The 27,662-nt window shown below is 42.2% G+C and overlaps 1 protein-coding gene across 1 annotated transcript; it reads left to right on the forward strand.

Annotated features, from left to right (window-relative positions):
- The first annotated feature begins 836 nt into the window (after positions 1–836).
- On the forward strand, positions 837–19,771 carry rybpb (RING1 and YY1 binding protein b). Its single transcript, XM_004567406.2, has 5 exons — positions 837–1,014; positions 1,626–1,751; positions 15,629–15,934; positions 16,023–16,121; positions 16,454–19,771. The coding sequence occupies exons 1-5, from the start codon at positions 989–991 to the stop codon at positions 16,701–16,703; spliced, it is 807 nt and encodes a 268-aa protein (XP_004567463.1). The 5' UTR covers positions 837–988; the 3' UTR covers positions 16,704–19,771.
- The last annotated feature ends 7,891 nt before the right edge of the window (positions 19,772–27,662 follow it).

Here is a 27,662-nt window from a genome sequence, read left to right on the forward strand (position 1 = left end):
TCCAGCACATTCCAGGATGCAGCCTGTTAGAGCCGGGAGGGTACAGTGGATAAAAGTTTCTCTTGTATAAGGATTCTGTGTCTTTGTATAGTTTAGAATCAGTCAGGAGACCCAGAGAGTTACTTGTGCCTGCATGAGTAAACAGTAACTTTCCCACTTAGGCACTTTCTGATGAGGAGTAATACGGTCCATGAGACTGAATGATCAAATGTGGCTATTCACAGTGGATGTATTTTAAATGCAAGAGCATTGCTTTTTGTGACAAACAGTGCACATTTAAGTGGACATAATGTATGTGAAAACACTTTTTATAGAGTTTAAGTGTAGGGCTTAATTACGTGATGATGTTTGCGTGCCCATGGAGATTCACCTGCACGTACCTGGGCTTCTTCATTCAGATAACAGCAAGCAGTCCTGGTGAAGGTGAAAACTGATTGAAATGGAGCAAATATCAAATTGTTGACATGATTAAAGAAAAGAAAAAAGAAAAAACACACATTTGTCTATTTGGCAAACCTATGTCGTGTATATATATGTTTTTTTCTGTGAATAGCTTCAGTGTAACGTTTCTTTCCGTTTCTTTATTGTTTCTTTCCTCATTTAACTTCTGAAGCGCTTTTAATGCGCTTTACAAGTTCTGTGTATGTTTGTTTAATCACAAGAGTTGCAAGCTGTATCAGCGCTGCAACGCTGCAATCTGTAGATATGTATGTGTGTGGGTAAAGGAGCGGTCTGTCAAATATCTGTAGTAGTTATTAAAATAGCTACTAAATATCCAAGCCAGACTTTTAAACCCATGGAAGATGTGATTGGCTGTTTGCTGGTCACGTGCTGAAGTGCAGTCAGTCGCTGTGCCGTGCCTCGAGCCATCACTGAGTGGAGCCTGTCTGCCAACAGCTTCAACAGCGGCTCTACCAGGACCATACTACACTCACTGACAATTAAAGGAGGCCCTTTTTCTTCTTATTTTCGAGGACTGTTCTTCACCATGGGTGACAAAAAGAGCCCTACCAGGTAATGCGACCGCTCGCTGTCGATTTCGACTTGTTTTGAGCGTTTTGAGCTCGATATTTGGATGCGTTTCTCTCACACAGGGATCGTTTCTCCCTTTTTCAGTTGGTATGCCACAGCTAGCTAGAATAGTGCAGTCACTATGGCGGCTACTCGCTGCTTTACAGCCCAGTCAGTTAACAGACAAAGGGAATTTTTTCCGAGGATACGCCTGGCATTCCCTGAAACGCTCTTGCGTCTCGACGAAGCCTTTTGCAGGGTCAATGTCGAAATGGGCATTATTTGATATTGGTTTTGTTAGCCGACATGCTAAGCTTCGATGCCGAAATTTTTAGCAGTGCTTGCCTGCCCGCTAGCCTAGCTGGCGATTCAATCGGACGTTGTGGATAGTCGCTCGCTCCGCCGCTGTGGAGATTTATGAACCAAGGAGCTCTAACTGCCGGGACTCGAACCCAATATTAATGACAACACCACCATGCCCCGGGCTTTGCTGAGGAGCTCGTTTATTACACAACGCGCTCTGTTTGTCACAATCCCCTTTCTTGTTTATTCGTGAATTATATCTGTGGTATTTCAGAAACTAACTTGACCTTAACATTTGTGTCGTTTGTAAGGCCAAAAAGACAAGCCAAACAAACCGCTGATGACGGCTACTGGGACTGTAGCGTCTGTACCTTCAGGAACACCGCCGAGGCTTTCAAATGCAGCATCTGCGATGTGAGGAAGGGCACATCCACAAGGTAACGTAGCTCTCGTTCTCCCTCGCTCTCCCACTCGTCTGAGCGTCTCGTCTCCCCCTCCTCCCCCCCTTGCCTTGCCTTGCCTGGCTGCAGCAGCATTGCATCGCAATTTATGGGAATGACAACTTTGATCGACAGCCTATTTGTCCGTGAGTGAATGGGGACTTGTTGATGGACAGTCTTTGCAAACGCATCCCGCTGCTGTCTGGATTATCTGTAGTTTCTCGTCTTATGCGTGCTAAACATTGTATTTCGCGTTTTTTTTTTTTTAATGCATCCGTCTAGGTAGGCTGCGTGCTTCACTAGCCAAAGGGGGTGGGGTGGGGAAGAGGGACCGTCCTTGATGATAGCTGTACAGCTACGATGCATCCACAACATCGAAGGAGCTGTATTTTGTTTTTTTTCCCTTGTTAACCCCCCATCGAGTCAAACAAGGTGAATGTGTCTGCGCGCCTTTCACCTACCTGTAGGATTGCAGATTGTCATTTAACACTCATACAGTCGGATTTATTGAGCCTGAGACTGATGGGAAGTTTATTTTTGTGGTTATGATTGGCGTTTGGATGCAAACTAAACATGAATTTTTGGCATTTCAAAAGTCTTAACAGACTTTTTTTTTACTGCCTGTGCCAAGTAGTTTAAGGCACTCTGATTTCAAAGCATGGCCTTGTGTCTTGAAAATCATATTTGTCAGTCTAAAACATGTAAATTATTAACCAGAAGTCAAACTTGTTTTATTTCTCCTTAATCTGCTCTCAGATATTGCTCTAGATGAATGTCAACATTTATAGTAACGGGTTTGTGTGACTGTTCCAGACATTTCCCCTAAGTTTAACTCAGAATAAAATCTGTGATGTCAGCAGAAGGCATTGTTTTATGGGAAACTGAGATGAAATCATTGTGTAACTTGAATTTCTTGACGGGATTCCCTTTCGTTTTTGTGTATACTCACGCCTACTCTTTCTGTTCTGGGGAATGTTTTTGATGATAAGTTGCGTGTGCCGTGACCTGTGTTTGTGTGCTAATGTCACCAGTCGCATGGTGGTAATGGAGAGACAGATGAGTCATTTGTGGGTTTGTTGACAAGTTCCCTCGCATTCTAACCTTTACAGCTGTGGTTTACCATAAGCGGCTTGTCTGACACTCCTGGCACATATGGGGAGAAAACACTAGACTGGTTTGCTGAGAATCCAAAAGATTGAGCCCGATCTTAATTGTAAGTCTCCCCTCCCCCCTGATCTTTTTTTTCCCAGCAGCGTGTAGTTTAAGACCACAGCTGATGATGTAGGCTGAGCACGCTGTATGAAAGCAGGAAGCGGAGACGAGTGTGTCATAGCCTTCCTGTTCCATCCCCATTTACCAAGCTTTGGCAACAGTCCAGTTTTCTCTATTTGGTAAAGCGCATGACATCATCGGTGTGGTTGTCACACATTCCTGTTTGATCTGAATAGTTAACCTTTGATTAATGCAGCTGTGTAGTTGTGGGGCTGCCTCTTATTCTAATGAGTACTAATTAGCCATCTTTTTCTTCACTGTTTGATGTATTCCGGCAAAGCTCGGGACGAAGCAAAATGCTCTCAGCTAAATGATTTACACTTAAGGCTGTGTGTGGATGTTTGTCTTGCTGCTTTTATCTGGGGCTCTACTTTGGATGTGTGTTTATGCATGAGGACACACGTGTTTGCTAATTAGAGCTCCTCGCTGCTGAAGTTTGATTTGGATCGCCGGTTTGTGTTTGCTACAAGATGAGCGAAGCTGGGTATTGATTTATTCAGTCAGTGTGACATGATTGTGTTTTAAAGCAAGTTTGAAAAAGCTTGTTCTGCGCAGGGTGATTGTGCATAAGCTGGTTCTTTTCACTCCTTCCACGATATAGAGTTCCTTTTCTGTGTCCTGGCCATCAACATCTGGTCAGTCACAAAACTCTCTGTTATTGAATATGTTTGGGTACAACAGGTAGTAACCAGCTAACAAAGTATCTATTTCCTAGTTACGTATTGAGTCTGGGGGGTCTGGGAATCCAGTATCAGAAAAATTCATTCTGTTGAATTTGATGCATCCTATCCTCACAGTGTGCACGAAGCCAGACACCAGAGGGCTGTACTACAAAGCAGTATCGATGTTGGGAGTTTTCAGTGTCATGCACGTGTTTCTCCTTTTGCCTGCTTAGATCACCATAGCAACTTATGCTGAGCATGCAACCTGGTCCAATGCAGGTTATATTCAGAGTTTCAGTGTAAAATTCAGAGATAATATGTGTTTACGTAGATTTTTAATTTGCTGCCAAGTCCATTTTACACTGCAGGAATTACAGCTCATAAAACACAGATTAGAAATTAATCAGTTTGTTTATAGGCTATTTATCAGCAGGATTTATAAATCACTTTAAATTATTTAGCTACGATCTGGCAAAAAAAAAAAAACCTTAGTGATTTCTACATCTCTTAACATTCAGCTATAAGACCGTGTTAGAGCTGAATGCACTGATGTTTAAATGTGTCAGTTTGAAAGTGTCAGAGCTCTAATGTGCAGCTGTCAAATCACAAATTAAAATCCAGCACTGACAGTGCACTGAGTGAAGATATAAATATATTTACGTATTAATATTTTTTTCTGCTCTGTTGCCTTCTTTCCTTACTTGCAGTACCAGTGTTGGCTTGGCTTTTGCCATTTTTTTGGGGGGGGGGGGGGGTGTAGGCTATTCATTATAAATCTGTTAAATACGCATAGTTGATCCATTTTGTGTTACTTCTGTGGACGAGTAAATGACGCATAAGACAGCCCCATTAATGTGAGCACCCACAGACAGTGAAGAAGAGTGCCTGGGTTAACAAAGTTATTAGTCACTGTTGTGATACATGTTATTGCACATGTGGTTTTACGGTTTCGTTGAACCGGCTAATACAAAAAATCCTGGCCGTGTCAATCATGTTTCGTTATACACCCCTCTGGTGTTGATGGGAGACACACAAGTGACATGGGTCTTGCAGATTTGGAGATGGTGACCTGAATCACACTTTGTCCCCTGACAGCGAAAGGAAACGTAGTTAGCTGTGAGATATTCACCTGTGATTCATGCTAATGGAGACAAAAATGTGCATTAACAAGAGCAAGACTGTGGCATCAGCATGCAGGGAGAGGCCCCGTCTTCCCCAGTCGAGTACTCGAACCTGTTGACCCAGTTCAGCTCAGTGTTGAAACATGATACCCAAGTAGGCTAAATGTACCCTCTGCCACTCTTGACTCTTAAACAAAAAGCACCCCTGCTTTTGCACCTGACCTTCTGCTAATCTACAAGTCCAAACAGCCCGGGTGTTCAGCCTCTGCATTCAGTGCCCGCTCCTTTGGTAATTGGAGTAGGTCTTGCATTAGCATCCCTTGTGGTGGCCGCTATCATATTTAAATGTTTCTGGCATCTGAACCTGATCACTGTGTGAATGTGACACTGTGTTGCTGTGCATCAGTTTGCTTTGTGGTTGTGTTTGGTATGAACCTCTGGCAGCCCCGGGGCCTAGAGAGAAACCATTAGGAGCCCTCTAAAGTTGATTGATGGTGGAGATCACAGGAAGTCTTGAGGTACCTCAGTCTCTGACTGCTGCGCTGTTATCTCCACTCTGTAGTCAACCATTTCAAGCAGCTTTCATCTCTGCTTTGTATAAAACAGGATAAATGGGTGTCTCTGACACGTAAGCAAAATGCAGTACTGCGTTTTGGTTTAAAAAAGCTTAAATGCAAATGTGCAGCTTATTTGATGCGTAGACTCAAGCAAGGCGGCAGAACCTGAACCTTTAAAAGTAGTTTTCAAAGGTCTTACAAGTTAATTCTCAAACTCTAATGAATCATTTTAAAAGAAAATATTCAACTTGGGTTAAGTCTAGTTAAAACGCAGCGACTGCAGATGGACAAGTTAAAGCATGAAAGTAAAGAAAGTATAGCACTGTAATTAAAAATTTCATCCTTTGTGATGCGTTCCAAGTAAAACATATCTTTGAGTCTAGTAGCCAGGTATTTAGCCTAAAATGTAAACTCTTTTGAACACTCCTGTTTTCTTTTAATTTGATTTAGCTAAAAATATGACACACCCCCACACACACATTTACAAGTGAGGCTCTAAGTGAAAACAAGCTAATTCTCTCCAGTCAGCTGCATTTCATGTTACCTCGTCTTGTGTCTTATGACTGTTGCAAACATGCTGCATTTAAGTCAAATGTTCTCAGTTATTGTCCTCAAGGAGATTCAGAGTGGCTGGAATATAAATGATATCTAGCTCTAAAATCTTAATATAGGGTTAAAAAATGAGGAAAGTCCATCAGTGTTTGTATATGTATATGTTATACACACATAGTATAATTATGTCAGTGCGTTTGCATGTGTCTCTGTGTGTGTTTTGTCTGTCTTATGCTATGACGAAATGGTTATTATAAAGCGTGGATTTTCGCACTGTCACATTAAGGCAGATTGTCTGGAATAATGGAATTACATAAGAGGGCGCTCAATTTATATCCGCACTCCCTCGCACAAGCCCCCACTGCAGCCCCCACTCAGAGGAAACTGCTTTTGCTTATCCAGCATTATCAGCATCTGCACCAAAGCCCTGAGCATGAGCGGGTAGCCCTAATCTTTACATGTTAATTGCCGGATTTAAAAGTTCTTAATTACTTCATGGGATTTGGCAGTGTGAGTGATTAAATACAATAGCCAATTTGGCAATCTGACAAAACGGAGAAATGTTGAGAGAGCTGTTGAATCCAGGGGCTCCTCCCATTCAGGAAAAAGACGAGGCACGCAAATGACTGTGACAGTGAGGGAGCGAGGAGTCCTCTGAAAATACAGGAATGAAAGCATGTGAGGACAAAGAGAGGGGGAGTTGTTAAGTGTAAGTAAGGAGAAGGAGAGGACAGGAGAGAAATGGACCAGTAAAGGGACAGAAGGGGAGCGTTATGTCTGGACATTTATGTGTGTGTATTAAGAGAGAGGGGGTTTGGCTGTAAGGGGGATGTGCTCACTGAGCCAAGAGTCTCCGGGGGATAAAGTAGAGTGAAGCGCATCATTACCGAGGGAGGGAAAGACTGGACAGCCTATTCCATTTCCACTAGCACCACTATTCATCCATGGGAAGAGAACAGCAAAATTTTACGAGTTTGAGAGCGAATTAGGAATCGACTGCCTTACTAGTGGTTTGATCTTGTTGATTGTTTGGTCTTGCCAAGCCACGGGTTATAGTGCATAATAAATCCTGCAGAAAGAGTCCTGGCTGCCGTGCTTGGCAGAACCTTTGCCCTCTTGATGTCGGGTTTCCCTCACATCTTGTTTTTGTTTGCTTGATAACTGTTGTTCCCTTTGTAGAACACAAGGAGAACACAAGCCTGCTGTGAAGGTGTTGTGTCCCCTTTGGCAGCGCAGTGATTTTTTTTTTTCCTCAGGAAATTCCAAACCAGGCTGTGTTTTCTCTAAAGTGAATGGGTAAGAATATGATAGGACAGCAGTAATGATACAGTGATCCAGTTGACGGGTAACAGTCGTGGCAAAGCAACAGAAGAGAGGTGAGGTGAGGAAGAGACGTAGTTAAAGGCTGCAGGATTTATAGAGGATGGGAGGGGGATAATGGACGAGGAGAAAGTGACGAGGAAGTGGGGAAAAGAGCAAAGAGAGAATGATTGAGAGGTGGTGGAGAGGAAAACAAATGAGTGATACAGGGTAATGTGACAGTGCTGCTGATGGAGGAAGCTCATATGTGCTCAGTGCTTTTGCAATGTCTTGCTGTCAGTCTGCTTGATGCCTCGCTGTTCATAGCCTGAAAGGTCAGTCATGGAAAGGCTAGTTAAAGTGAAGATAAAGCATTATTTGCACATATTAGACTTCTGTGCTTTAAATTTGTCCATTATATTATCTTTTAAAACACACATAAAGGTATACAGACTCTCTTTGGGCTGTTGGGAGAAGCAGAAATGCCATGCCCACAGCAGTCAGCATGGTGCAAAACACTTGTTGGAGAAAAGTTGAGACATCTTGGAGTGATTTCAGTGAATTCTTCTCAGAATGTCATTTCTTGTTGTTCTATTGTTGTATGAGGATGAAGGTGTCAGTGCTTTCAAGAAACCCAATGTCTATATAGAACACCTAATAAAATTTGATAGAAACACAGTGGCAAATCCACAGAGGACCATGAGTAGATTATTTTTTTAATTCATAGAAACTAGGGGGGTAATGTCTGTGGTTCTGAAACTGAGACCAGACCCACAATAAAAGCATTCTTTGTTTCACTGTGTGTACACATATATATGTGTGTATATACACAGAAAACAGCAAATCTTCAGGTATTTATAGCAAAAGAAAATACAGGACACCTTTAAAGTTTTCAGTAAGGTGAGAAATCTGATTTTAATTTAAGCTATAGATTAAAGTTAAAATTTAAAAGAAACTAGAAAAAAAACGCTGATCTGTTGCTCTGATTTTCCAAGTAACAGATTTTCTTCTTCTGCAAAGCTCTTTTGATTTTTTCCTTGTTATAAATCAAGTGCATGCCTTTCCTTCACAGAGGTGTACTTTGCCCCCTACTTAAAAGCCTAAACGTACTCTATTTACAGCTTGAGTCAGGCTGACTGAAAGTTAACAAGATGAGTCTAGAGGAAGTAAAACTCTCAGGGTTTCGTAGCTGAACCCGAGGAAGGATTTGTAGCTGCCTGCAGCTGTCTTTGTGTCTGGATCGCTCAGGGTCTCTCATGCAGTCCAGTTTAAGCGGTGCGCAGCAGTTGGCTGCCGGCTCATCTCTTTCTCTTGCCCCATGGCTACAGTGCAGGTCTCCTGAGGAACACAAGCCTTTTGTAGCCTGGGATTCTCATCATTCCTGTCTTTACCCTCAAGACTCCCCATAACAGAAGCAGATTGGGTGGGATAGGCAGTTGCCCTTAGGAGATGCTCTTTACTGTCAAAAAGACCTGCTAATCCAGGACTAAAGCTCTCTGCAACCATAATCCATTCATTTACTTTTCATTTTAATTATATTTAGAGAATTGTTTAAACATCAGTAACTGCCTGAATTTTAAGTTTATGAAAAATTGTGCTATATCATACCATTTATGTTTTTTTTGCCAAAAACAGGCAGCCTTATTCTTAATGCATGTCTAATTGGGCTTTTGTGCTAATTTATCTCCTAGTTGTGAATCAGAGGCTTTTAAAATTTAGATTAATGGGTTGTGTAGAATTTGTTTGCAAAGTCTGTATGTTCCAGCTTAACTATCAATAATTAACATTTCATATCTACTGCTCTTCGTGTAATTTCAGATTGTAGCTGCAGGCTGTAAAATATCATTGCACTAGCTAAATAATGTTGGGCAGTTCTTTGTGTGTTCATGTTATTAACAGTTATCACAGTGTTCTGCAGGAACGTTTTATTCCTCCCTTTTTATTGTCTTCTCTGTGTTTATTTTTCTAATATAATCAAACAAAACTAGTTATGCTTTATGTGCCAACACAAAGTGTGAAATTTAAAAGTAGTTGAACTGAAAAGTAGTTTTAAGTAAACTGAATAAAAACAGGTATTCACTGTATTCAGTCATGTTCAAATCTGAACACTTGCTTGTGTACACACACACAAGCTAGAGTCAAGTCAAAGCTGACTGAAAAACAAGTGGGTTGTTGAATCAGAGTTCCTTGTGATTGTTTGCAGCCTGTAGTTTAACTGACATGATATGGCATTATATGGTAGCTACCACTGGGAAAAATACTATTTCTGGCTGCTTGCTTTTTCTTAAGATGTTTGTGGTAGAGACAAGAAGTGAAGAAGTGATTCGAACATTAAGCCCTCAAAATCCTGAGTGGAAGGAGCAGATGAAGGGCTGAATGCTTAATGCTTCTGGTGGGCAGTGAGAATGATTTGAGAAGTGCTATAGCCCCAGGCTCTTCTTGAGGTGCTTCGGCCTCTGCAGCACACTCACTTACACACATTACTTTACCCATGGATGGCTGGAGGTGACAGCACTGCTCCAGTCTCTTCAGGTACAAAATTTCATCACTGGGAGCCTAAGCTCTGCACTTCAGTGGAATTTGTATATGTAATTTCTCAATTTAAATTCACATTAAATAAGGTACGTACTGTATTTGGGTCAGTTAAGGCCAGTGTTTCTCACACATTCTTTACCATGGTGGGCTATGAAGCTATATTAAAAGGAATCAAATTATATTCAGTGTCCCACTTTCACATATTTATGCAAGAGTGTCGTGAGCCGAAGGCATTATTTTTCAGGTTGCTGATCATTCTTGTCAATGCAATATCTCAGAAACGTCTTGAGAGAGGTGTTCTTGGCACCAAGGTTCACTTGTACTCGCAGGCAGGGAGGTGCCGCCCACTTCCAGTTTCTGCTGATAAATGATACTGTCATGTTTTTGATAAATCTGTAAGGTCAAAAGTCACGTTCTTTGTGAAACTTCACTGGAATAGCCTTCCAGGGATGCGTGATCCAACAGTTGGATTTACTACAGCAACTAAGGAAAACTACATATTTTGCAATTGGTGACAGATCTTGTGATTATTTAGACTGAAAATGCCATTTTTAGTGATTGCATAGATTTTCTGATCAGTGTTTAGTCAGCTGCCTCTTCAGTCGGTCTCCGTCTGGTTACTGAAAACTTCACTGCTTCAGAACCTCTGAAAGATTTGCTGTGAGTTGCAGTTCCCGTCTTAACCTGTAGCAGGTTGGGTTCTGGTTCATGTGGTACCATGCAGTGCTCAATGGGGGCAGCTGTGCGGAACAAGAACACTATAAAGCATGAGGTGACTTTAATAAGTGCTAAGCAGTGAACGTCTTTGGGTTTTGTTCTGACATCTGAAGCTGTCGCCCTGTACTTTTACTTATTTATTACACATTTTTGTAAATGTTTTTTTTTTTCTTTTTTGCCTGAAGGAATTATTTGCTAGTTAAAGTAAATTCTTTCCAGCCAAACAAAGTGACAGTTCATTAAAATAAAAAAAATCTTGCTGATAGATTTTATGTTTGAATTTGCTTTAACTTTCCTTAAATATAATGGTGGGATGTGCTATAGATGAATAACATGCAATCCACAGGAATTATGACTTTTTTTCACCTTATCACCTTAGACATCAGAATCAGAATCAGAATCAGAATACTTTATTGATCCCTGGGGGAAATTATTTAATGAAGATACCACTTTACGCATCATTTCAGAGAAAATCTTATTAGCAGTTAGACCAAACAGTTTAGTAGGCAGGTCCCATGAGCTGCTTGTCATAGAAAGTCTAGAGAGACTGACGAGCATTAAACAACAGACTGAGAAACTGTGCAGACAAATCACCATCTTATAGTAACCACATTCATGGCAGCACTGTCACCTCTTGGCCTGTGCTTACTCTAGTCAGGGGTGGCAAACACTGAGTCTACAGAAAGATCCAAGCATAAAGGAACTGCTGAGAAATATGTGTGCATGTAGAGCATCAGTAGGGCTATAATTTCCAGGTCTTGGGGTTGATTACTTGGCAGTATGCTGTCATAAGCTGTTATTAGTCAGACAGTTGTCCTTCTCATTTTCACAAGAATAAAATGGATGGAGCCTTGCAGGATGATTGTGTTACTTTTCATTTTGGGAGGAGCACAAGATTTTTTTTCTCCTGTCAGTGTGGCTGCATTTTTGTTAAAAGGGGTTGTCTAAAAAAAATAAATAAACTAATGAATAAAACTTTGCAAGCAATTTGCATGCTACAGTCATATCATCAGAAACCTGTATACTAACTCATCTACTTTGAGTGTGAACATCCTGTAATTTGCATATTTGAATATGCTTTGGCTGCAGCAGCTATCCTCAAACCATACTAGTTCGAAGCCTCCTCTCCCATCAAAACGTGAAGGTGATGTCACAGGATGATTATTGGAATTTGTTGCTCAGGACATGAAGCCTGTTGGTTATTACTCTGTGGTTATAGTGCTGGGATAACCAGTTGATGTAGTTTTTATTTTTATAAAAGCACATAAAGATGTGCATTCGACATCTTGTTAGTTCTGGGTCTATTATCATTTATGTATAAAATAACTAGAATAATATGATTTAACGTGTAGCAAATATCAGCCTCTTAATTGTGTTTGTGAATCATTTAGAATAATGAGGTTAACAGAGTGGGACAATCGATTACTTAAAAATAAGGTGTGATTTCCATTGATCGAGATGTTAAAAGCCCGTGACATTCTCAGATGCAGGATCTGAAACATGTGCTCCAGGCTGAGGCTCTCTAGTCTTTCAGCTGTGAGTGGAGAAACTCAGGTTGGCCATGAATGTATGCAGGATTCAAGTTGCAGAACAACTTTGTAGATCACTGAAGAAAAGGAAGCCCCCATTGTTGCTGCGCTGATATCTGAATGAGGGAGTGGGTGACGTTTAATAGCCTGGCTCTTTAGCGGGCTGGCCTTGGCCAAAGAACTCTGTTGTCTCTTAGTTGTCTCACTCTCTCTCTCCTCTTCGCTCAGCTGTCTGCCGCTGCTTTCACTCAGTTTGGCAGGAAATAATTGCTTGTCCTCCACAGCACTTCAAATAAAAGAGCTGTGTTAATGAGGGCTTTCCTCCTTCTCTCTCTCACTCTCTGTGTCCGTCTGTATATCGCACTCTCCATCGCTCATTCCCTCTCTTCATTAGTCTCTCTCTGTGAAGTGCTCAGGCTCATTGTTTTTAGTTTCTGTAGAAAGAGTTGCCTCTGAAATAGCAGCCTCAGCTTTTGCTCCTGGCTGGCAAGTATCGGCTGCTTCTGACCAGTGAGAGCACCAGCTGAGCAGAGGTGTGTCTGCCTCTGTGACAGTTCAGGCTGAGTGGAGCAGTCTAACTATGGGTGTCAGTCTGACTGAATTAGGAGCTTTTAAGCATGATGATAGTTATTTCAGGGCATCCCGTAGAGGGAGGCTCCCCATTCCTCCCTCCCCCCCGGTCTGTGGAATTTGGAGGCAAGCATGGGAGGAGCTGTCAATCACAGCCTATTGTTGTGTGAAGGGGAGGTAATATGCTGTAAGCCCTCACAGTGGGAAATGATTCAACAGCAGGCTTTACACACTTGACACCTACGCACGCACACACACACACACACACACACACACACTTTACCAGGAATATATTGGCAGCAGTGGGAGGTTGGAGCAATTTCTGCAATTGGACCCTGGGGTTTACTTTTGGTCCTACTCCCAGTATCCATTTTCCTTTGTGCTATATAGATGCTTCTTATTTGATTTGGATATTCACTTGTAAAAGTAATTTTAGCAGTGTTGTAGTTTAATTAGTACACTCCCATGTTCAACAATGTGGAATAATTCAGTAATGAACCGTAATGGTTTTTAAGCAGGAGACTTTTTCAGGGCCTCTATTATTTCATGAAATCCAGTAGCACACACCGTAGTGTCATGCAGAGCGGCGTGTTAATGAGCCACAGAGCAGCAGTGTGCAAAGTCACGATGTATGGTCAGTGAATAAATAATGGGGTAAAGAGAGCAGTGGCTCTGTCATGCCAGCAACAGCTCATGGCTGACTTACAGCTGGCACTGAATCACCGGCTAACCAGCAGGACGGCTTCTGCTGCCACCAGTGCTGTCGACACAAATCTCAAGCTCTGACCAGGGCATCAATTCTGCAATGGGCTTATCAGTCACTCACTCATTCACCACCTCCTTGACTCACAGCACTGGCTGCCACAAAGAATGATATCTGGTCCTGTTGGATCCTGTCTGTTTACTCGTGGCGGTGGGTTAAAGAAGTAGATTTAAAACCTTCAATACGTTCTCATATTTTGTTAGCTGTGCATATTTCCAGCATGATGATGATACTGAATGAGGTCCAGAGATCTGTTGAATTCCCATAGAGAGAACCATCGAGACAGGACAAGGAAAATCCTATGTCAGGAATTCATGTTAATGTCATCGAACATTACGCTTTATCTCCTTGGAGATGTGACACACAACATCCAGTCCATTACTGTAGTTACTAAATTCATCACTTTGTATTTAAAAGCTTTGCTGAGTTTAGTTTGGCTTTTCCAATTAGGACCTCTCATACTCGGCACAGGAAGTAATTACTCCAAATTAAAGTGGAATTGGGATCTCTTTGATGGGAATAGGATAGGGTTGGCAATTATAAAGATGAGATTTCTCCCAGCTTTAATTTTCACCCACAGAACACTCCCAAAACGAGGCCACACACAGGGGCAGCAGGTAGGAGGGGAAAGAAAACGGGCTCCAGAGAACCACAGCAGCTAATGGATCCTGGATCAACAGCCCAGGGCTCATCAGCATTCAGCACAGCTGCTGTATTGATTGAAATGTAGTGCAAGCATTACAACATGATGCTCTATTATACCCCAATTGATTGTCTTCTGATCAGCTGCGGGTCCCCACCCTCTCCTTCTCACTCTGTAATAGTTCACAGCAGGAGGAGAATAAACGAGCTTGATGGAGCAGTTGAGGATTGGGAGCGAATCAGCAGAAAAAAAACAGAAAAGATGGACACAGCTCTGAGTTTATAAGCAGCGGGCCACTAAAAGGTTGGGAGACTTGGAGAGCGGAGATTCAATTGTGAAAGATGTGCGAGGATTTAAGTGCAGAAACAAGAGTAACAGGAGTGGCAATATGATGTTGCTAAATTGAAACACTGAGGCCTGCCACTTAAGCTGCTGTCTGAAAACCACTCTCTACTGCAAGCCACTTAAAACAGTCTGACACACTACAGCTTCATTTTCCAGCAGTAACCCTTGTTTGTCTGGACTGATACTTGGACCAGCAGAGTTTCTACAACTTTCAAGCCTCACTCCGTGACCACAGGTTTACTAAAGCAGTCAGAGGTCAAGGGATGAGGGCTGCCTTCTGCTCTGCTGGAGTATTGTTGCAAAAAAAGAAGAAAGAAAGAAAGAAACTTCCTGCCAAGATTAGAAATGGTTTTGGAAAGGTTGGGTATACACATCTAACTAGTAGAACTTGTTCCTGTTGAAAGGGCCCCTGAGCAGCCATTAAGCTGTGCCCAGCTGTTTGTTTGCACGCTAAGCTTTTCGAGTGCATGTTTGTGTGTGTGTGATCGTACTTGTGGTTTACTCCTCACCACGCTTGCCCAGTGCTGGCTTGTGATTATGCATGTTGCTGGCTGCGGTTTGGTCTCTGCTGAGTCTCTGGAAGACTACAGGCATCTTTCCCTCTCCCCCGAGTGCCCCCCCCCCCCCCCAATGCTGTCAGCTGATGTTCATCATGCAGCAGGTGTGTGTTTTGGCTCAGTCCCTCCGACTTTGGGTTACCTCACAACTTCCCTATTCAGCAGTTCTGTGGCGTGAGACCACAGAAAAGATGTTTTCAGGAACAAATTGTTTTATGTGAACCTCCCTCTCTGGTTAATTAGAAGTTGCTTGTGACATTTATCTTCCTTGTGTTTATTGTCTCTGCTGAATAAGAATGCTCAGTCAGATTGCGGTTTGTGATTATTTGTGTTTTCAAATGAGTTATAAAAAAAGGGCTCTGTGGTTGCTGGTGAGCTCACTGAGAGGGAGCAGCAATACCACGTCCAGCTGAATCTCAATCTGTGACAAATTGGGCCAACCCTACAGTAATCAGATTAGAGGACCTAAGTGACGTGCTGCAAATGTCCCACCTTGTGATCCTGTGCATTCATTTTATTATGACCGTGAGCTAATGAGATTAGTCCTAAAATAGAGCTGCTCCGCCAGGAAGCGGCTGCACAAACCTGCCTGTGCAGCAGCTGGGAGCAACAAGCCTTCCCCCCCGCTGACCTCCACGTTCAGTCGCTTCTCTTCGTCAGCTGTAGCATGACCACGTTGGTCTGTGGCCAAAGTCAGTTCACAGCTCTACTACAAGGCTAATCCATGTTTGTGCCTTGGATCTCCTCCACAGGAAACCCCGGATCAACTCCCAGCTGGTTGCCCAGCAGGTGGCTCAGCAATACCCGATGCCTCCCCCACCCAAGAAGGAGCGGAGAGAGAGGAGCGAGCGCATAGACAAGGAGCGCCCGGAGGGTGAAGGAGAGCGAGCCAACGGAGAAGGACGCCCACAGGTCGAACGTCCAGAGAGAGTGAGGCCAGAGGGAGACACTCCTGAGAAGGAAAAGAGCGACAAGGAGCAGCCAATCAAAGACAAACCCGACAGAGAGAAGGAGATCAGCCCAGCTCTGACGAAGAAGCCCAGCAGCAAAAAGACCAGGTCAGCGTACGAATCACAGCGCATGTTTCTGCATGCCTGCAGTGGTGCTGATATCAATCCTCACTTGTGTGCGTTTGTTTTCCTCCAGACCCAAATCTGACAGCCATCAGAGTTCACCCAGTGACAAACACAGCATACAGTCTGGCAAATCAGCAACCAAGACCAACAAGAACTCTCACATTTCCAGGTGCGTAGCCCACTCCCCTGCTCTGCATGTGTTTCACAGAGCACGTGGTTTAACTTGTATGACTATGCAGTAGTTCTGGTCAGAGAAACTCATCTAGCACAAGGTTAGTGGGAAAGCTCAGCTGATTCACAAATGATCTTTTACACTAAACGCCCACTCTTACTTTTGATGCACTTGTTCTGACTGTGCATGTGTCACCCGATGAATTGAGCAATTTAGTGTAACCACCCCCACAGTGCTGGAAGCCTCCCATTGTTGTTGCTGAGATGCACATGTTGTAGTTGGCAATTGTGACTACTAATATTTAGTTTTTCTCCTTCTCTTCTCCTCAGGCCCAAACTGAAGAACATTGACCGGAGTACTGCCCAGCAGTTGGCTATCACCGTAGGGAACGTCACGGTGATCATAACAGACTTTAAGGAGAAGACCCGCTCCTCCTCCACATCTTCATCCACCGTCACATCCAGCGCGGGCTCCGAACAGCAGCACCAGAGCTCCGGTTCCGAGAGCATGGACAAGGGCTCGTCACGCGCCTCCACCCCAAAAGGGGATCTCTCTGTGGGGCATGACGAATCGTTCTGAGGTCCCGCTGCCATCCTCCACCACCTATGACCCACCCTTGCACCGCTCCCCCCTTTCCCCATGTTTCTGGACACTATGGATCCCACAGGGGGAGGGATTTCACCTTTTCCCATCGCCGACCCGCCTTCATTCCACGATCTCCCCTGGATGCTAAGAGGAACAGTGAGGTGCCATCTTTTACGGAAAACAAGCGCCCCCCGCTTGGCGAATATCCCTCGTGGTTACACCTGTGGCACAGGCGAGGAGAAGTGGCCTACACGGAATAACACCCTCATTCCTTCCCCTCAGCCCCCTCCCCAGTAGCATCCAGACACTTGTATGTATTGTTTTATATTTGTACGTGGATGTGAGGCCAAGTCAACTTTTTTTTGTTTGTTTGTTTTGTTTTGTTTTTGTAAAGAAGAATTCTCCGCTGGGCACAATAACCACCACTTTTTTTAATAACTTTAAAACTATTATTACCTTTATTTATTACCTGTTGCACCTGTATACTTTGATATTCTCCTTTTTATGTTGAAGCTTTGCTGTGTAGCTCTGCAGATCGATCGTTCCTTCAGTGTTTTTACTACAGTCTGAAAACAATAGGACAACACACACACACGTCAGATACAACACACATATACACTCACACACATACACACACTGGTGCTAGATACACTGTGAAGCGGTTTTGCAGATCTGGGATTGCCCATTCGCTCAATGTGACAAAGTGCTGATGAATCAAATTCTCATTCACTTTTCTCAACAACACTGTCTCGCTGAACACTGTCGGGACCTCCAGGTCCGTCTACTTTTTCTGTACAGGTCATTGTGCATCAGAAGAAGGTCACCTAAAGTTCAGACACCTGACTTTTTCAACTAGATTGTCTATGATTTAGTATGCTATAGCAGATCTCTTATACAGTATCTTATGTCTTTAACTGTACAGTGTAGGCTGTTGTGTAAAACACTAAAAGCTGTCAATATTTTTCTGCATTTGGTACTTAAATATTGAGTTTTCTGGCTGCAGGCAGAGCTGTCCTCTCAGCTGGTGAGGAGCCAGAGCATTTTCTGTTGTGACTGAATGATGGTTAAAAGCAGTTCCACTTGGTAAAACCATATCGAGCTGTAAAAATAGACCTGTTGTGTCAAGCTGTTGTGAGTCGATTTTATTTTATTTTTCCTCCTCCACCTTCTTTCTTTTCTTTTTTTGTGGTCCTGAAGTCCACCCAGAAAACAGAGTGCAGAGACGAGAACAATTTACAAAGACTGACAATTCAATTGACTTGTTTTTATTTGTATTAATTTAAGACTCCTGTCATTGAAGGCAAAACAATATTGCAGTAGTTAAATAGAAGACAATTGTTCTTTCAATTTTAATGCAGCAAGGCTTATTTAAGGGTTTTAATTCACGTTCACCTTAGCTGATACTAGACCAACATAATTTCCTTTTAACTGTATGAAATTGTATAAAGAATAAATGTGTATATGATATCTTAGTTTTATTTATTGAAGGACCAAAGGAATTTCATAATGACATGATACATAGACAGATGAATAACAATTTGAAATGCAATTATCTAATGTGTGAGATGAATAACAGTTTAAATAAAGACTAATATAATCCATGTAAATGGTGTTCTTATTGTCCACTCATCTTTGTGCGTGGCTAAATTGGGGCAGAGGTCATCATGCTGTGAGCGGAGTCGAGGGAAAACCACAGCTCCACACGCAGTGGTGGATGTTGCCTCGTCGTGCACACAGTGAGAAGCAGTGTGGGCGTGGGAAGAGCTCTGGGTCTTAAGACTTTGGCCTTAGCGAGCCCCTCTTCGCTCTGCTGGACTACCATTGTACATGCAGCTCCCCTAACGGAGGCCCCAGCTCACAAACTGAGCCGCTCCCAGAGCAACTAAAAGCCAGGTTACGAGAGGTAACCGTCCCCTCCTTTACCCCCCCCCCCTCCACCCCAAAACTAAAAAACCCTCCTAGGAAGTGAGGGGCAGGATTTGATCTGTGTACACTCAAACGCTTTCCAGAGTCACACGTAGGGATGATAATCATGTGTGTTGTCAGTCCAGGAGATGTGTTTATTTTTTTCTGCTTCTGAGCGATGGTTAATATGTAATTATGTACTTTATTGCATTCAAATATGGAATCAGTGTTCAAAGTGAGGAAAAGCAATGTGAATAGAACTTTAAAAAAAAAGTGGGACTGCTGGTCAGAGGGGAAATGTTTTGTCCAATTTTTACAGAGAATGAAACCCTGCTTTGTAATGCAATCGGTTAGAAATGGGCCTAAAAAGCCATCTTTTCACCTGCCTTATCTGCAACCACATTCACTTTGACTGAGTACTCCCAACAGAAAGGATTCATGGTTAAATTATTGACAAATGGGCCATTTGCTGAGTATATGAATTATTGCTTGTATATAGAATTTTAAAAAGGTGCAAAAGCAAACACTATGAATACTGGCATTGGAGCTGAAGTCTTTTTTTTTGTTTCCTGTTTCCTTCCCGCGCAAGCAGTTCTGTTCTTGTGTGCGACCAGTAACCTTAATTTACTGTGTAAAGATGGTTACATTTTTTAGCTTTGTTTGTCAGACCCAAATATAGAATGCTTGTTTACTGACTGTATAAGCTTAACCGTGAATTCCAATTACGTGTATTATACAAACTCATTTCTTCCTATAACGATGTCTTGTACAATGCTTTTAAAGTTATTGCTCTGTTTAAAAGAAAAATGAAAAAAAAAAGTAGGGAGAGAACAATAATCCATTCTTTGTTTAATCCAGTTTTAGTTTTTTCTTTCTTCTTTTCTTTCTTTCTTTTCTTTTTTTTAAACTTATAGCTGATGTGTCATTGTTTTCCCTTGTGAAATGGTCACATTATGTTCCTGGTGTGGAAATGTACTCAGCATTTTCAGCAGATCACAGCTCCTTGTCTAGCTTATAATGTTGAACTAATACATGTTTCTGGCATGTGCACGACTTTGCGCTTATAGGCTAACCCGATCATTTTCCTCTGCTTCAAATAGAAATGTCTATTTATGAATTTTGCTTGTAGTTTTTCACAAATAAAATTGTTAAAGTTATCTATTTTCTGGCTGTTCTGTGTCCTTTGTATAGTGTTCGGGGTTACAAAGCGTTGTAGTCACGTTGCAGTGCTTATGTTACAGCAAATGCACGACATTGCTTTTCCTTAAGTCAGTAATCAGATTTCATTACATTACTTACTGATCTAGTGATTATTCAGTTTTTTTACTTACTGGACATTAAAAAAAACCCTTTCATGCAAGTTTGAGCAAACATCAGCAGATCTTAGTTTGTTCACGTGACGGGAACAAAGCACTCTACAAACTCTGAAGAGTGGCAATATCGAGTTGATTGGAATTTCTTGAGAAAGGACAAAAAAACATGTTGGCTCTTTGAACACATTTTTAAATGTGAGAAAAGCCTAAAAGTCATTAACCATACCAAACTTAAACATTGGCCAGTCTGCCATTAAAGATCATCGTTTTCAGTGCTGGTGCTATCTTTAGATGTGCCTGTGGAAAGCCAGCGTCTTCCTTGTTAACTTGTTCCTCTGCACTGTGTCGCCTCCGTTGCCTCAGAATCCTCCAGCTTCCTTTTATCTTCAAGAAGCAGACAAAGTTGCAGGGATTCAAATCTGGCAAGTCCAGCAGGAGGAGAGCGAACGTAGCAGTGGTGTGGCCAAGAAACTCCAATGCACTCACACACTGCCTCAATGACGCGCACCCCATGTTCTTCCTTAAATGCTTCAGGACATTACAGCAGAAATCTGCTTGATAGTCTTGGCCTGAGGGATGATTTCATACAACACATACACGCAAATATTCTCCTGGTCTCCATCCTCACGTGATGGTGCTGCCTTCTGGCTTGGAAACTGAAAACTGCTCATGCGTAACTGGAGACCAGCGCTTCCATGAACTCCACATGAAACTCGAGTGGGTTTTAAGCACACACCTTATATTCCCTCTCTGTACAAGTTTGCAGTTTGTGGTGGTAAAACGGTTCTTCCAGGAAAAGACCTAAAAATAGCAGCGGTGCTGGAATTCATCTGGACGTGCCCATGAAGGTGACCCTGACTGTGAGACCGGGCCGATATATTTCAGTCTAGGTTCTTGATTTTTATGAAGATGATCCTAAAACGTTTTGATCGCACCTACTGCTTTGTCAAAAACATCAAATGATGTGATATTTGAAAAATAAAATACACCCTTGGCTTCAGAAGCTTGTAACTCTGCCCCAGTTCACAGCAGTAACTTGTAGGTGCCTCCCTACCAGTTGCGATATGTCTGACGATTTTCAAGCATGCACCGCTGTTTTCACTTCAAATCTGTTTTTTTTCTCAGTTTCTTTTCTGTGTTTTCTTTTTTAAGCGCACCTCTCATGTGGTTGAACTCTGTAAAAATATCTTTGTGACTGTAGATGAATCACCACCAAGATCAGCTGTAGGAGTTATCTGCAGATGCTCTAATGAGATTCTGGGATTGTTGCAGACTTCTTTTTATAGTCTGCGATTGGGCTAAATTTGTTGTGGCAACCAACCAGTCCTGAAAACGGTCACGCTTGTGAAATCTTGACCTCTAGTAGTTCCTTAAAGTTATTTATTTCAAAATATTCTGAGATCTTATAAAATCTCATGGGCATTTGCAGCCTTTTCTGAGGGCCTTAGAGAGCTCTTTGGATCTTGGCATGATCAGTATCTGCAGTGGATGTGAGAAGAATCCCGCTGAGTGTGAATATGAGCAAACCTGCTGGGCATGAAAACATCTCTGGCTGTGTACTAAAAACATGTGCCGATCAGCTAGCTGATGCTATTGCCGGCATCTCACCTGCTTCCAGGCAGTCACCATTATCCCTATACCTGGAAAGTCTGCAGTGTCTTGTCTAAATGAATACTGCACTGTGGCAATCACCTCAATTCGGATGAGTTGTTTTGACTGGCATCCCAGCCAGCCTGGACCCTCATCGCTTTGCATTTATAAACAATCGATCCGCAGAGGATCCAACTCCCGCTGCCCTCAAATCTATAGTCCCGCGCTTTGAAAATAACACCTATTTCTGAATACAGTGATTTGAGCCCAACATTCAATAGAATCTCCCTGAAGAAACTAATTGGCAAACTGAGTGCCACACTTCCTGGTGTGACAGTTGGCAGTCACACCTCCCCCACTGTGGTGCTCAAAACTGGAGCTCCCCAGTGTTGTGTGCTCAGTCCCCTCCTGTTCATGCTGCACACCAATCACCGCATCCACAGACATAGCGAGAACATCACAGTGATTTTTGCAACTGGATTGCAAACAGCGGTGAGAGCTCCCGGGAAAGAACAGTCTTGCTGAGGAAAACTTGCTGCTAAACGTGGAGAAAAGATAAGGAGCTGGTGGCTGATTTTGAGCAGGTGTACAACCAATTCCAAGCAGTCAGTATGACACAGAACATCTCATGGTTGTCACACTTCTTCGTAACGGCACAGCCACATGGCATTTCCACTTGATTGATCTAAACAGCCAAAAAGTCTTTCAAAAACAGCGTAGACATTTGTGCAGCTGTCTCGGGATCTCCTGGGAGCGTTACTATCAGTTATAGCCTACAGAACAATTTCAGGATCTGGCAACAGGGGACTATGGGCATCCAGCCTGGTCATCTTCTCTAAGCACCGTTTTTTAAGGCCTAACCTTAAACAGAGACTTTAGAAACTAACTCCAACCTGACAGCTTATCCTAACCACTAACCACAGGATCTCAACGCCTAATCTTAACGGTGGACATTTGGAGGACTACACCTGAGCATGTGGGTTCATTTGTTGACCCTCCCAGCATGACCTGTGGGCCTGCCCCAGGACAGTTATTATCCAGTGCTGAGGTTCGACCAGACAAATGCATTTAAACTGAAACGAGGATGAGTTTTAGTTATTTTACTTTACCAGGACAGCTTAGTTTAGACCGAGTTGAAGAGGAACGTTCATGCCTTTATCTCTCATGCAGGCCATGATTGACACGTGCTGGTCTGTGAATTATCTTTGGCCCTCTACTCGAAACCAATATCAGTTGATGAACTGGATTGCAGAGGGTCTTCCTGACAGTCTAAGCCTAAACTCTGTTATTTTTGGAAACTACAGCTCAGTTATGATGCTGCCAAATGTGGGTTTTATGGCAAATGCTACATAGGCCTGATATCACCCTAAATGCCATAACACCCCTGACATCTGGCCTACATTATGTAGATCTGTGGCAGAGTTGAGGCATCCAGACTCTGAGCCAGCGCTGACAGTCATGGCCAGATGTGACCCATAGATAACTGCAGATGTCAGCCTCGTTCGCTGCCAATGTTGCTATCTGGTCTGATTCTAATTTCAGAGGTTTGGAGATGTTATTCGGGGATATTGCTGCTTCTTTTTTCGTGACGTACATCAGCTCTGTTTTATGTATTGAGAATTTGACTACTCTGTATTGTTTGTTTGACTATATCAATATTTATATGTAGACACTGTTCAGAGATGTCAAACAGTTTCTATGGGATGTACTTACCTGCTCACATGACTGCATTGTTTCATTGTTTGGACAGGGATTTCTGCTGACGTGTGGGTACCTGCATGTCGCAAATGCAGGGCAGAGTGTGCTAACAGAATACTGCATAAAGTAATACACACCTTTTTAAAAAACAAAACAAAACTGCCCTGTGTTTACAGGTGCTTCTTAGTCCACGTCTTTAGTTGCGCTCTCTGCCAGATAATGGGACGTGTATATGGATCAGAGTTGGCTACTATTGATTGAGATGTCGCAGGGAGCGTGTGTTTGTAAGAGAGGAAGCAGCTCCCACTGTGTAGCGACACATGACTTGAGGGAGCCCTCATACTGACAACAGCTTTCAATCTCCATCTCCCTCCAGGGGCAGGTTAGCAGGCGTCTAATGTAGCATTTAAAAGCTCCAGCCCACGACTGCTTTCCTCTGTCACTGCTGGTGATCTGTACAGATAAGAAAGTCAGCTGAAGTGAATAGCTCACGTTTGTTTTAAGGGTAGATTCACTTTGGTGATGAGATTACCCATGAAGGGAACATGGCTCATTCCCTCTGGGTAATGCAGAGCAATGTTTGTCCAAAATCTCTTATTATTTTGTTATTACAATTTTTTGGGTTCCTTAATATTTCTTTGTTTAAAAAAAAAAAGTTACATTCAAAAACTTAATTTTCTCTTCATGAAATTTCATTTTTTATTACAATAGTTTGTTTTCATATAATACAAAAAATCTCTAGTGTTTCTACTGCTGTCCTGGGGTCAAATTGAATGTTCTGTTTGAGGGCTTACTGATCTGCATTATGCTGCAGTCACACTGGTGAAAACAATGGTTGGAGACTGCAATATGGAAAAAATGATTGCAACTGTTTCCCGTGAACTTACGATCTCATTGCCTTTGAAATGGTTGCTTCAAAGATGGGGCCCAGGTCTGGAACCATGCAGTCAGTTATCGTCTCCGAACAGTCTTTGGTGTGTGAAGACAGCAGTTAGCCAGAGCCAATCAGCTATCAGCTTACAATTAAATGGGATCACGTTGGCATCTCACATGTAGCGATGTAGTTGCTGAAAAACTGCGATTAACCTGCCACATGACATAAATGCTCTGAAATCGTGATGTTTATGGGAATATAACTAGAACACAACCAGTTGAGCAAAGTGAAGCGTTGCAGATGAGTTGCCCTCGTTAGTGTTGAATGGCTCAGTTTGAGTGCAACATGGTGGCAATCTGTCTGCACTTATAATTCACATGGCAGTTATTTACAGACTCCCTCAGTCTGTGGTTGAAAGTGGTTGTTCAGAGGCTGACGGTTTTGCATGCTCAACCTCGGAGCGATCACTTGGTTGCTACTGCTATTTGCAACAGTTTTGCCTAAAGTGAAAAAATGCAATACAGTCACCAGGCAACCACTGATTTCTTCTGCTCGCTGTCCTGCTATTACTCCAGTGTTATTAGGCAATGTTTAAAATGATTATATAATAAAGTGTTATCTAAGAAATCGTTAAGAACAACATGATGATACTAACACCCTCTCATTCTTTTTTTAAATTTAAATTTTTTACTTTCTTTGTTTTTTAATAATTGGACACCTCATTATAATAGACATGTTTCAGCTGCAGGCAGTTCAAATGAACAATGAAATTAGCAGCTGGTAAGTGTAATGGCACCCACAGACAAATAGAGCCAGTTACTGCATGCAGCAACAAATACCATAAATCATCGAGAGGCATCGTAGAGTAACGTGACATTAGCAGATTTGAGAATCACAGTTTTCATGTGCTCCTGTCCCTTTAATCAAGACCACTTAAATTCTGAATATTATAACCTTTGTATGTAAAATCATCCTCGAGCCCCAGTGCCTAAAGAGAGCTGTTTCTTCCTCACTAGTTTCTATGTTTCCAGTTTGTATGAAAATACTCCATTAGAAAGATTTTCTTAACAGAAAACCTCATTTTTGAAATATGCAGTCTGGACTAACAAGGGTGTTTCTTCTTTTAGGGTTTTTTGGACCTTTTTCCACAGAGCCACAAAAACAACTTCTCTCTTTGATCTTCCCATGAGCTATCATTCATACTGAGCTGTTTTCTCCACCTGTATCTCAGGCATTGTTTATCAGAAATTTGTTTATGCAGTAGTGGCATTTATTACTACACAGAGTGGAGAAGAGCTCAGTTAATGATGGAAGGTCTCCTGGGAGACCATGGCAACATAAATAAGGTGCGTGGTTCAGGATAACCTAATCCAACCGTAACTATAACCCAAAATGTAAAAGTACAGAGGGTGTTTAAGGCCAGACTGGAAGCTGGATGCACCAGGAGAAGTAGCTAGATAGCTTTTTATGACCTGATATTTTTTTAGTACCTCCTTCATGACCTGCTTTTTTCAGCCTTTTCATGACAGTAAATTTCATGACATAAAATGTGATTAGAGTGTCAGTTCTTCAGCCAAGGCAGGATAGATTTTTGGTATTCTTTCCAATACCAAAAAGCTATATATACGAGCTACATGTGCTCATCTATCCTTGAGCCTTGAGTCTTAACCTACCTGCTCCAGCGATGCTTAGGAAACAAGACTCCCTTGAGGGATAAATGGGGTATTTAATAAAAACATTGCTCTGAGGTCACTTCCCAAGCAGCAAGGGCAAAAAGTGAACATGGGATGTGCTTTATTTTGATGTTGCTTCAGAAGATTTTTCCCTCACATATTGCAAAATGTATCCAAACAGAGCAGACAGGATATTAATAATCCATTTGTGTATTCTCTGGAAAGCAAAAGAAGAAATATGAGGTGGAGAAATCTAGGTCTTAATTTTTTGGCTCTTATTTATCCCCCTCTGTCTTTCTTTCTTTCTTTCTTTCTTTCTTTCTTTCTTTCTTTCTTTTTTTCTTTCTTTCTTTCTTTGCTTCAGATCAAAGACCTTCTTTCAAACTGTTTCCATTCAGGTCAAGGTCCAAGCAGACTTAAACCGGCTGCCAGCTCAAACTGCCATACTGTGACTAGATCCATATGTTGAGGAAGGGTTAAACATCTGCAGATAAGCAAACCACTTTTATGTGAAAAGGAAATCAAGACGCCTGGTGCAGAACACTGGCAATGTGTGAACCAGAAGGTGAAGCGAGCCATGTTTCCTCTCACACCACAGAATCTGAGATGTTTACAGTGGTTTCTGCGCTCACGCGCCGGAAATACTCAGGAAAATAGACGATGTAAATAACTGTGCAACATCATCGACGACTTCAGTGCACTGCTGTTTATTCTTATTGAGCCGCAGTCGGGAAGAGGAAAATTTGAATGACTCATTCAACCCACTTCTTACTCACTACGCTACTCTAGCTGTACACCACTGAACTGATATTGAAAAATTTCAAGAATCAGGTGTGGTACGGTTCTAGTTGTGCATTACACGGGAAAATTCAAACTACAATATTTCCAGGAAGATGGTAACCAGCACCAACAGCTGTCAAAGCTTGTGCTGGTGCATTTTTGTCAGGCAACACTAAGAAAGAGAAAAACGCGCAGTTCTGATCTTTGCTGCACTTTCATCTTTCAACCAAGCTGAACGAACAAATCAATATTTCCTGTGTTGAACTGTCAAAATCATCTGAGGAACAGCTGACAAAGCACCCATAAACTGTATATAAAAGATGGACATAATCACTCTGGCATGAGCTACTAGATTCAGGACTCCACAATTTAAAGCATCGACAGTGACATGTTGGCATTTCTTAAACCAGAAGTCACACTAGATGTACGGTTATCACATTTAGGCCAACAAGATTAGTAAACACGCTGCATATATAAACTGTATGGATGCCTGTTTTTAGTAAAAACTTACAAGCTAATACAGTACTTGAATTTCACTCACCGAAACTGGAGCAGAGACGCCTTGGATGGTCTGTACTGCACAGAAACTTGTGTTATTTTTCAAGTAATAACACTGTAGCCTAGCAGACAGCGATCAGCTACAGCTGCCTGTGGATGCACGTCCAAAATGTCCTCGCTACATGTGTTACAAATGGATAATTAGCTACAAAGACCCTAAAGATAAACCAGACTCTAAATGCGTTATTTTCATAGCTGAAGTGGAAGTGGGGATTTACGGCATTGTACAGCAGCTGTTTTGTTTACTCTCAATTTTGATGGCGCTATTAAAGATTAATATCTATTTGTAAATGCTCCAGATAGCTCCAAATAAACTCGGCGCTTTTCCTTAACATTTTGCCGCGACGTTTCAAAGAGCCGGAAAGTAAATAAACGGCAGCTGGAAATGACGCAGGTCGAATGGTCTTACGTTTCATGCATGCGCAGTACAGGAACGTAGAGTTTTCAGCGTGGATGAAAACAATTGAAAACGACAGAGCATTTTTAGACATTTTCAGATGTATCCGGATGGCTAACGCAGCAATGCAGAGTCAAATGAGAGCTTTAGCTAAGTTCCTATAAA

Source organism: Maylandia zebra, linkage group LG5, assembly GCF_041146795.1.
Source record: "Maylandia zebra isolate NMK-2024a linkage group LG5, Mzebra_GT3a, whole genome shotgun sequence".
NCBI classification, from domain to species: domain Eukaryota; kingdom Metazoa; phylum Chordata; class Actinopteri; order Cichliformes; family Cichlidae; genus Maylandia; species Maylandia zebra.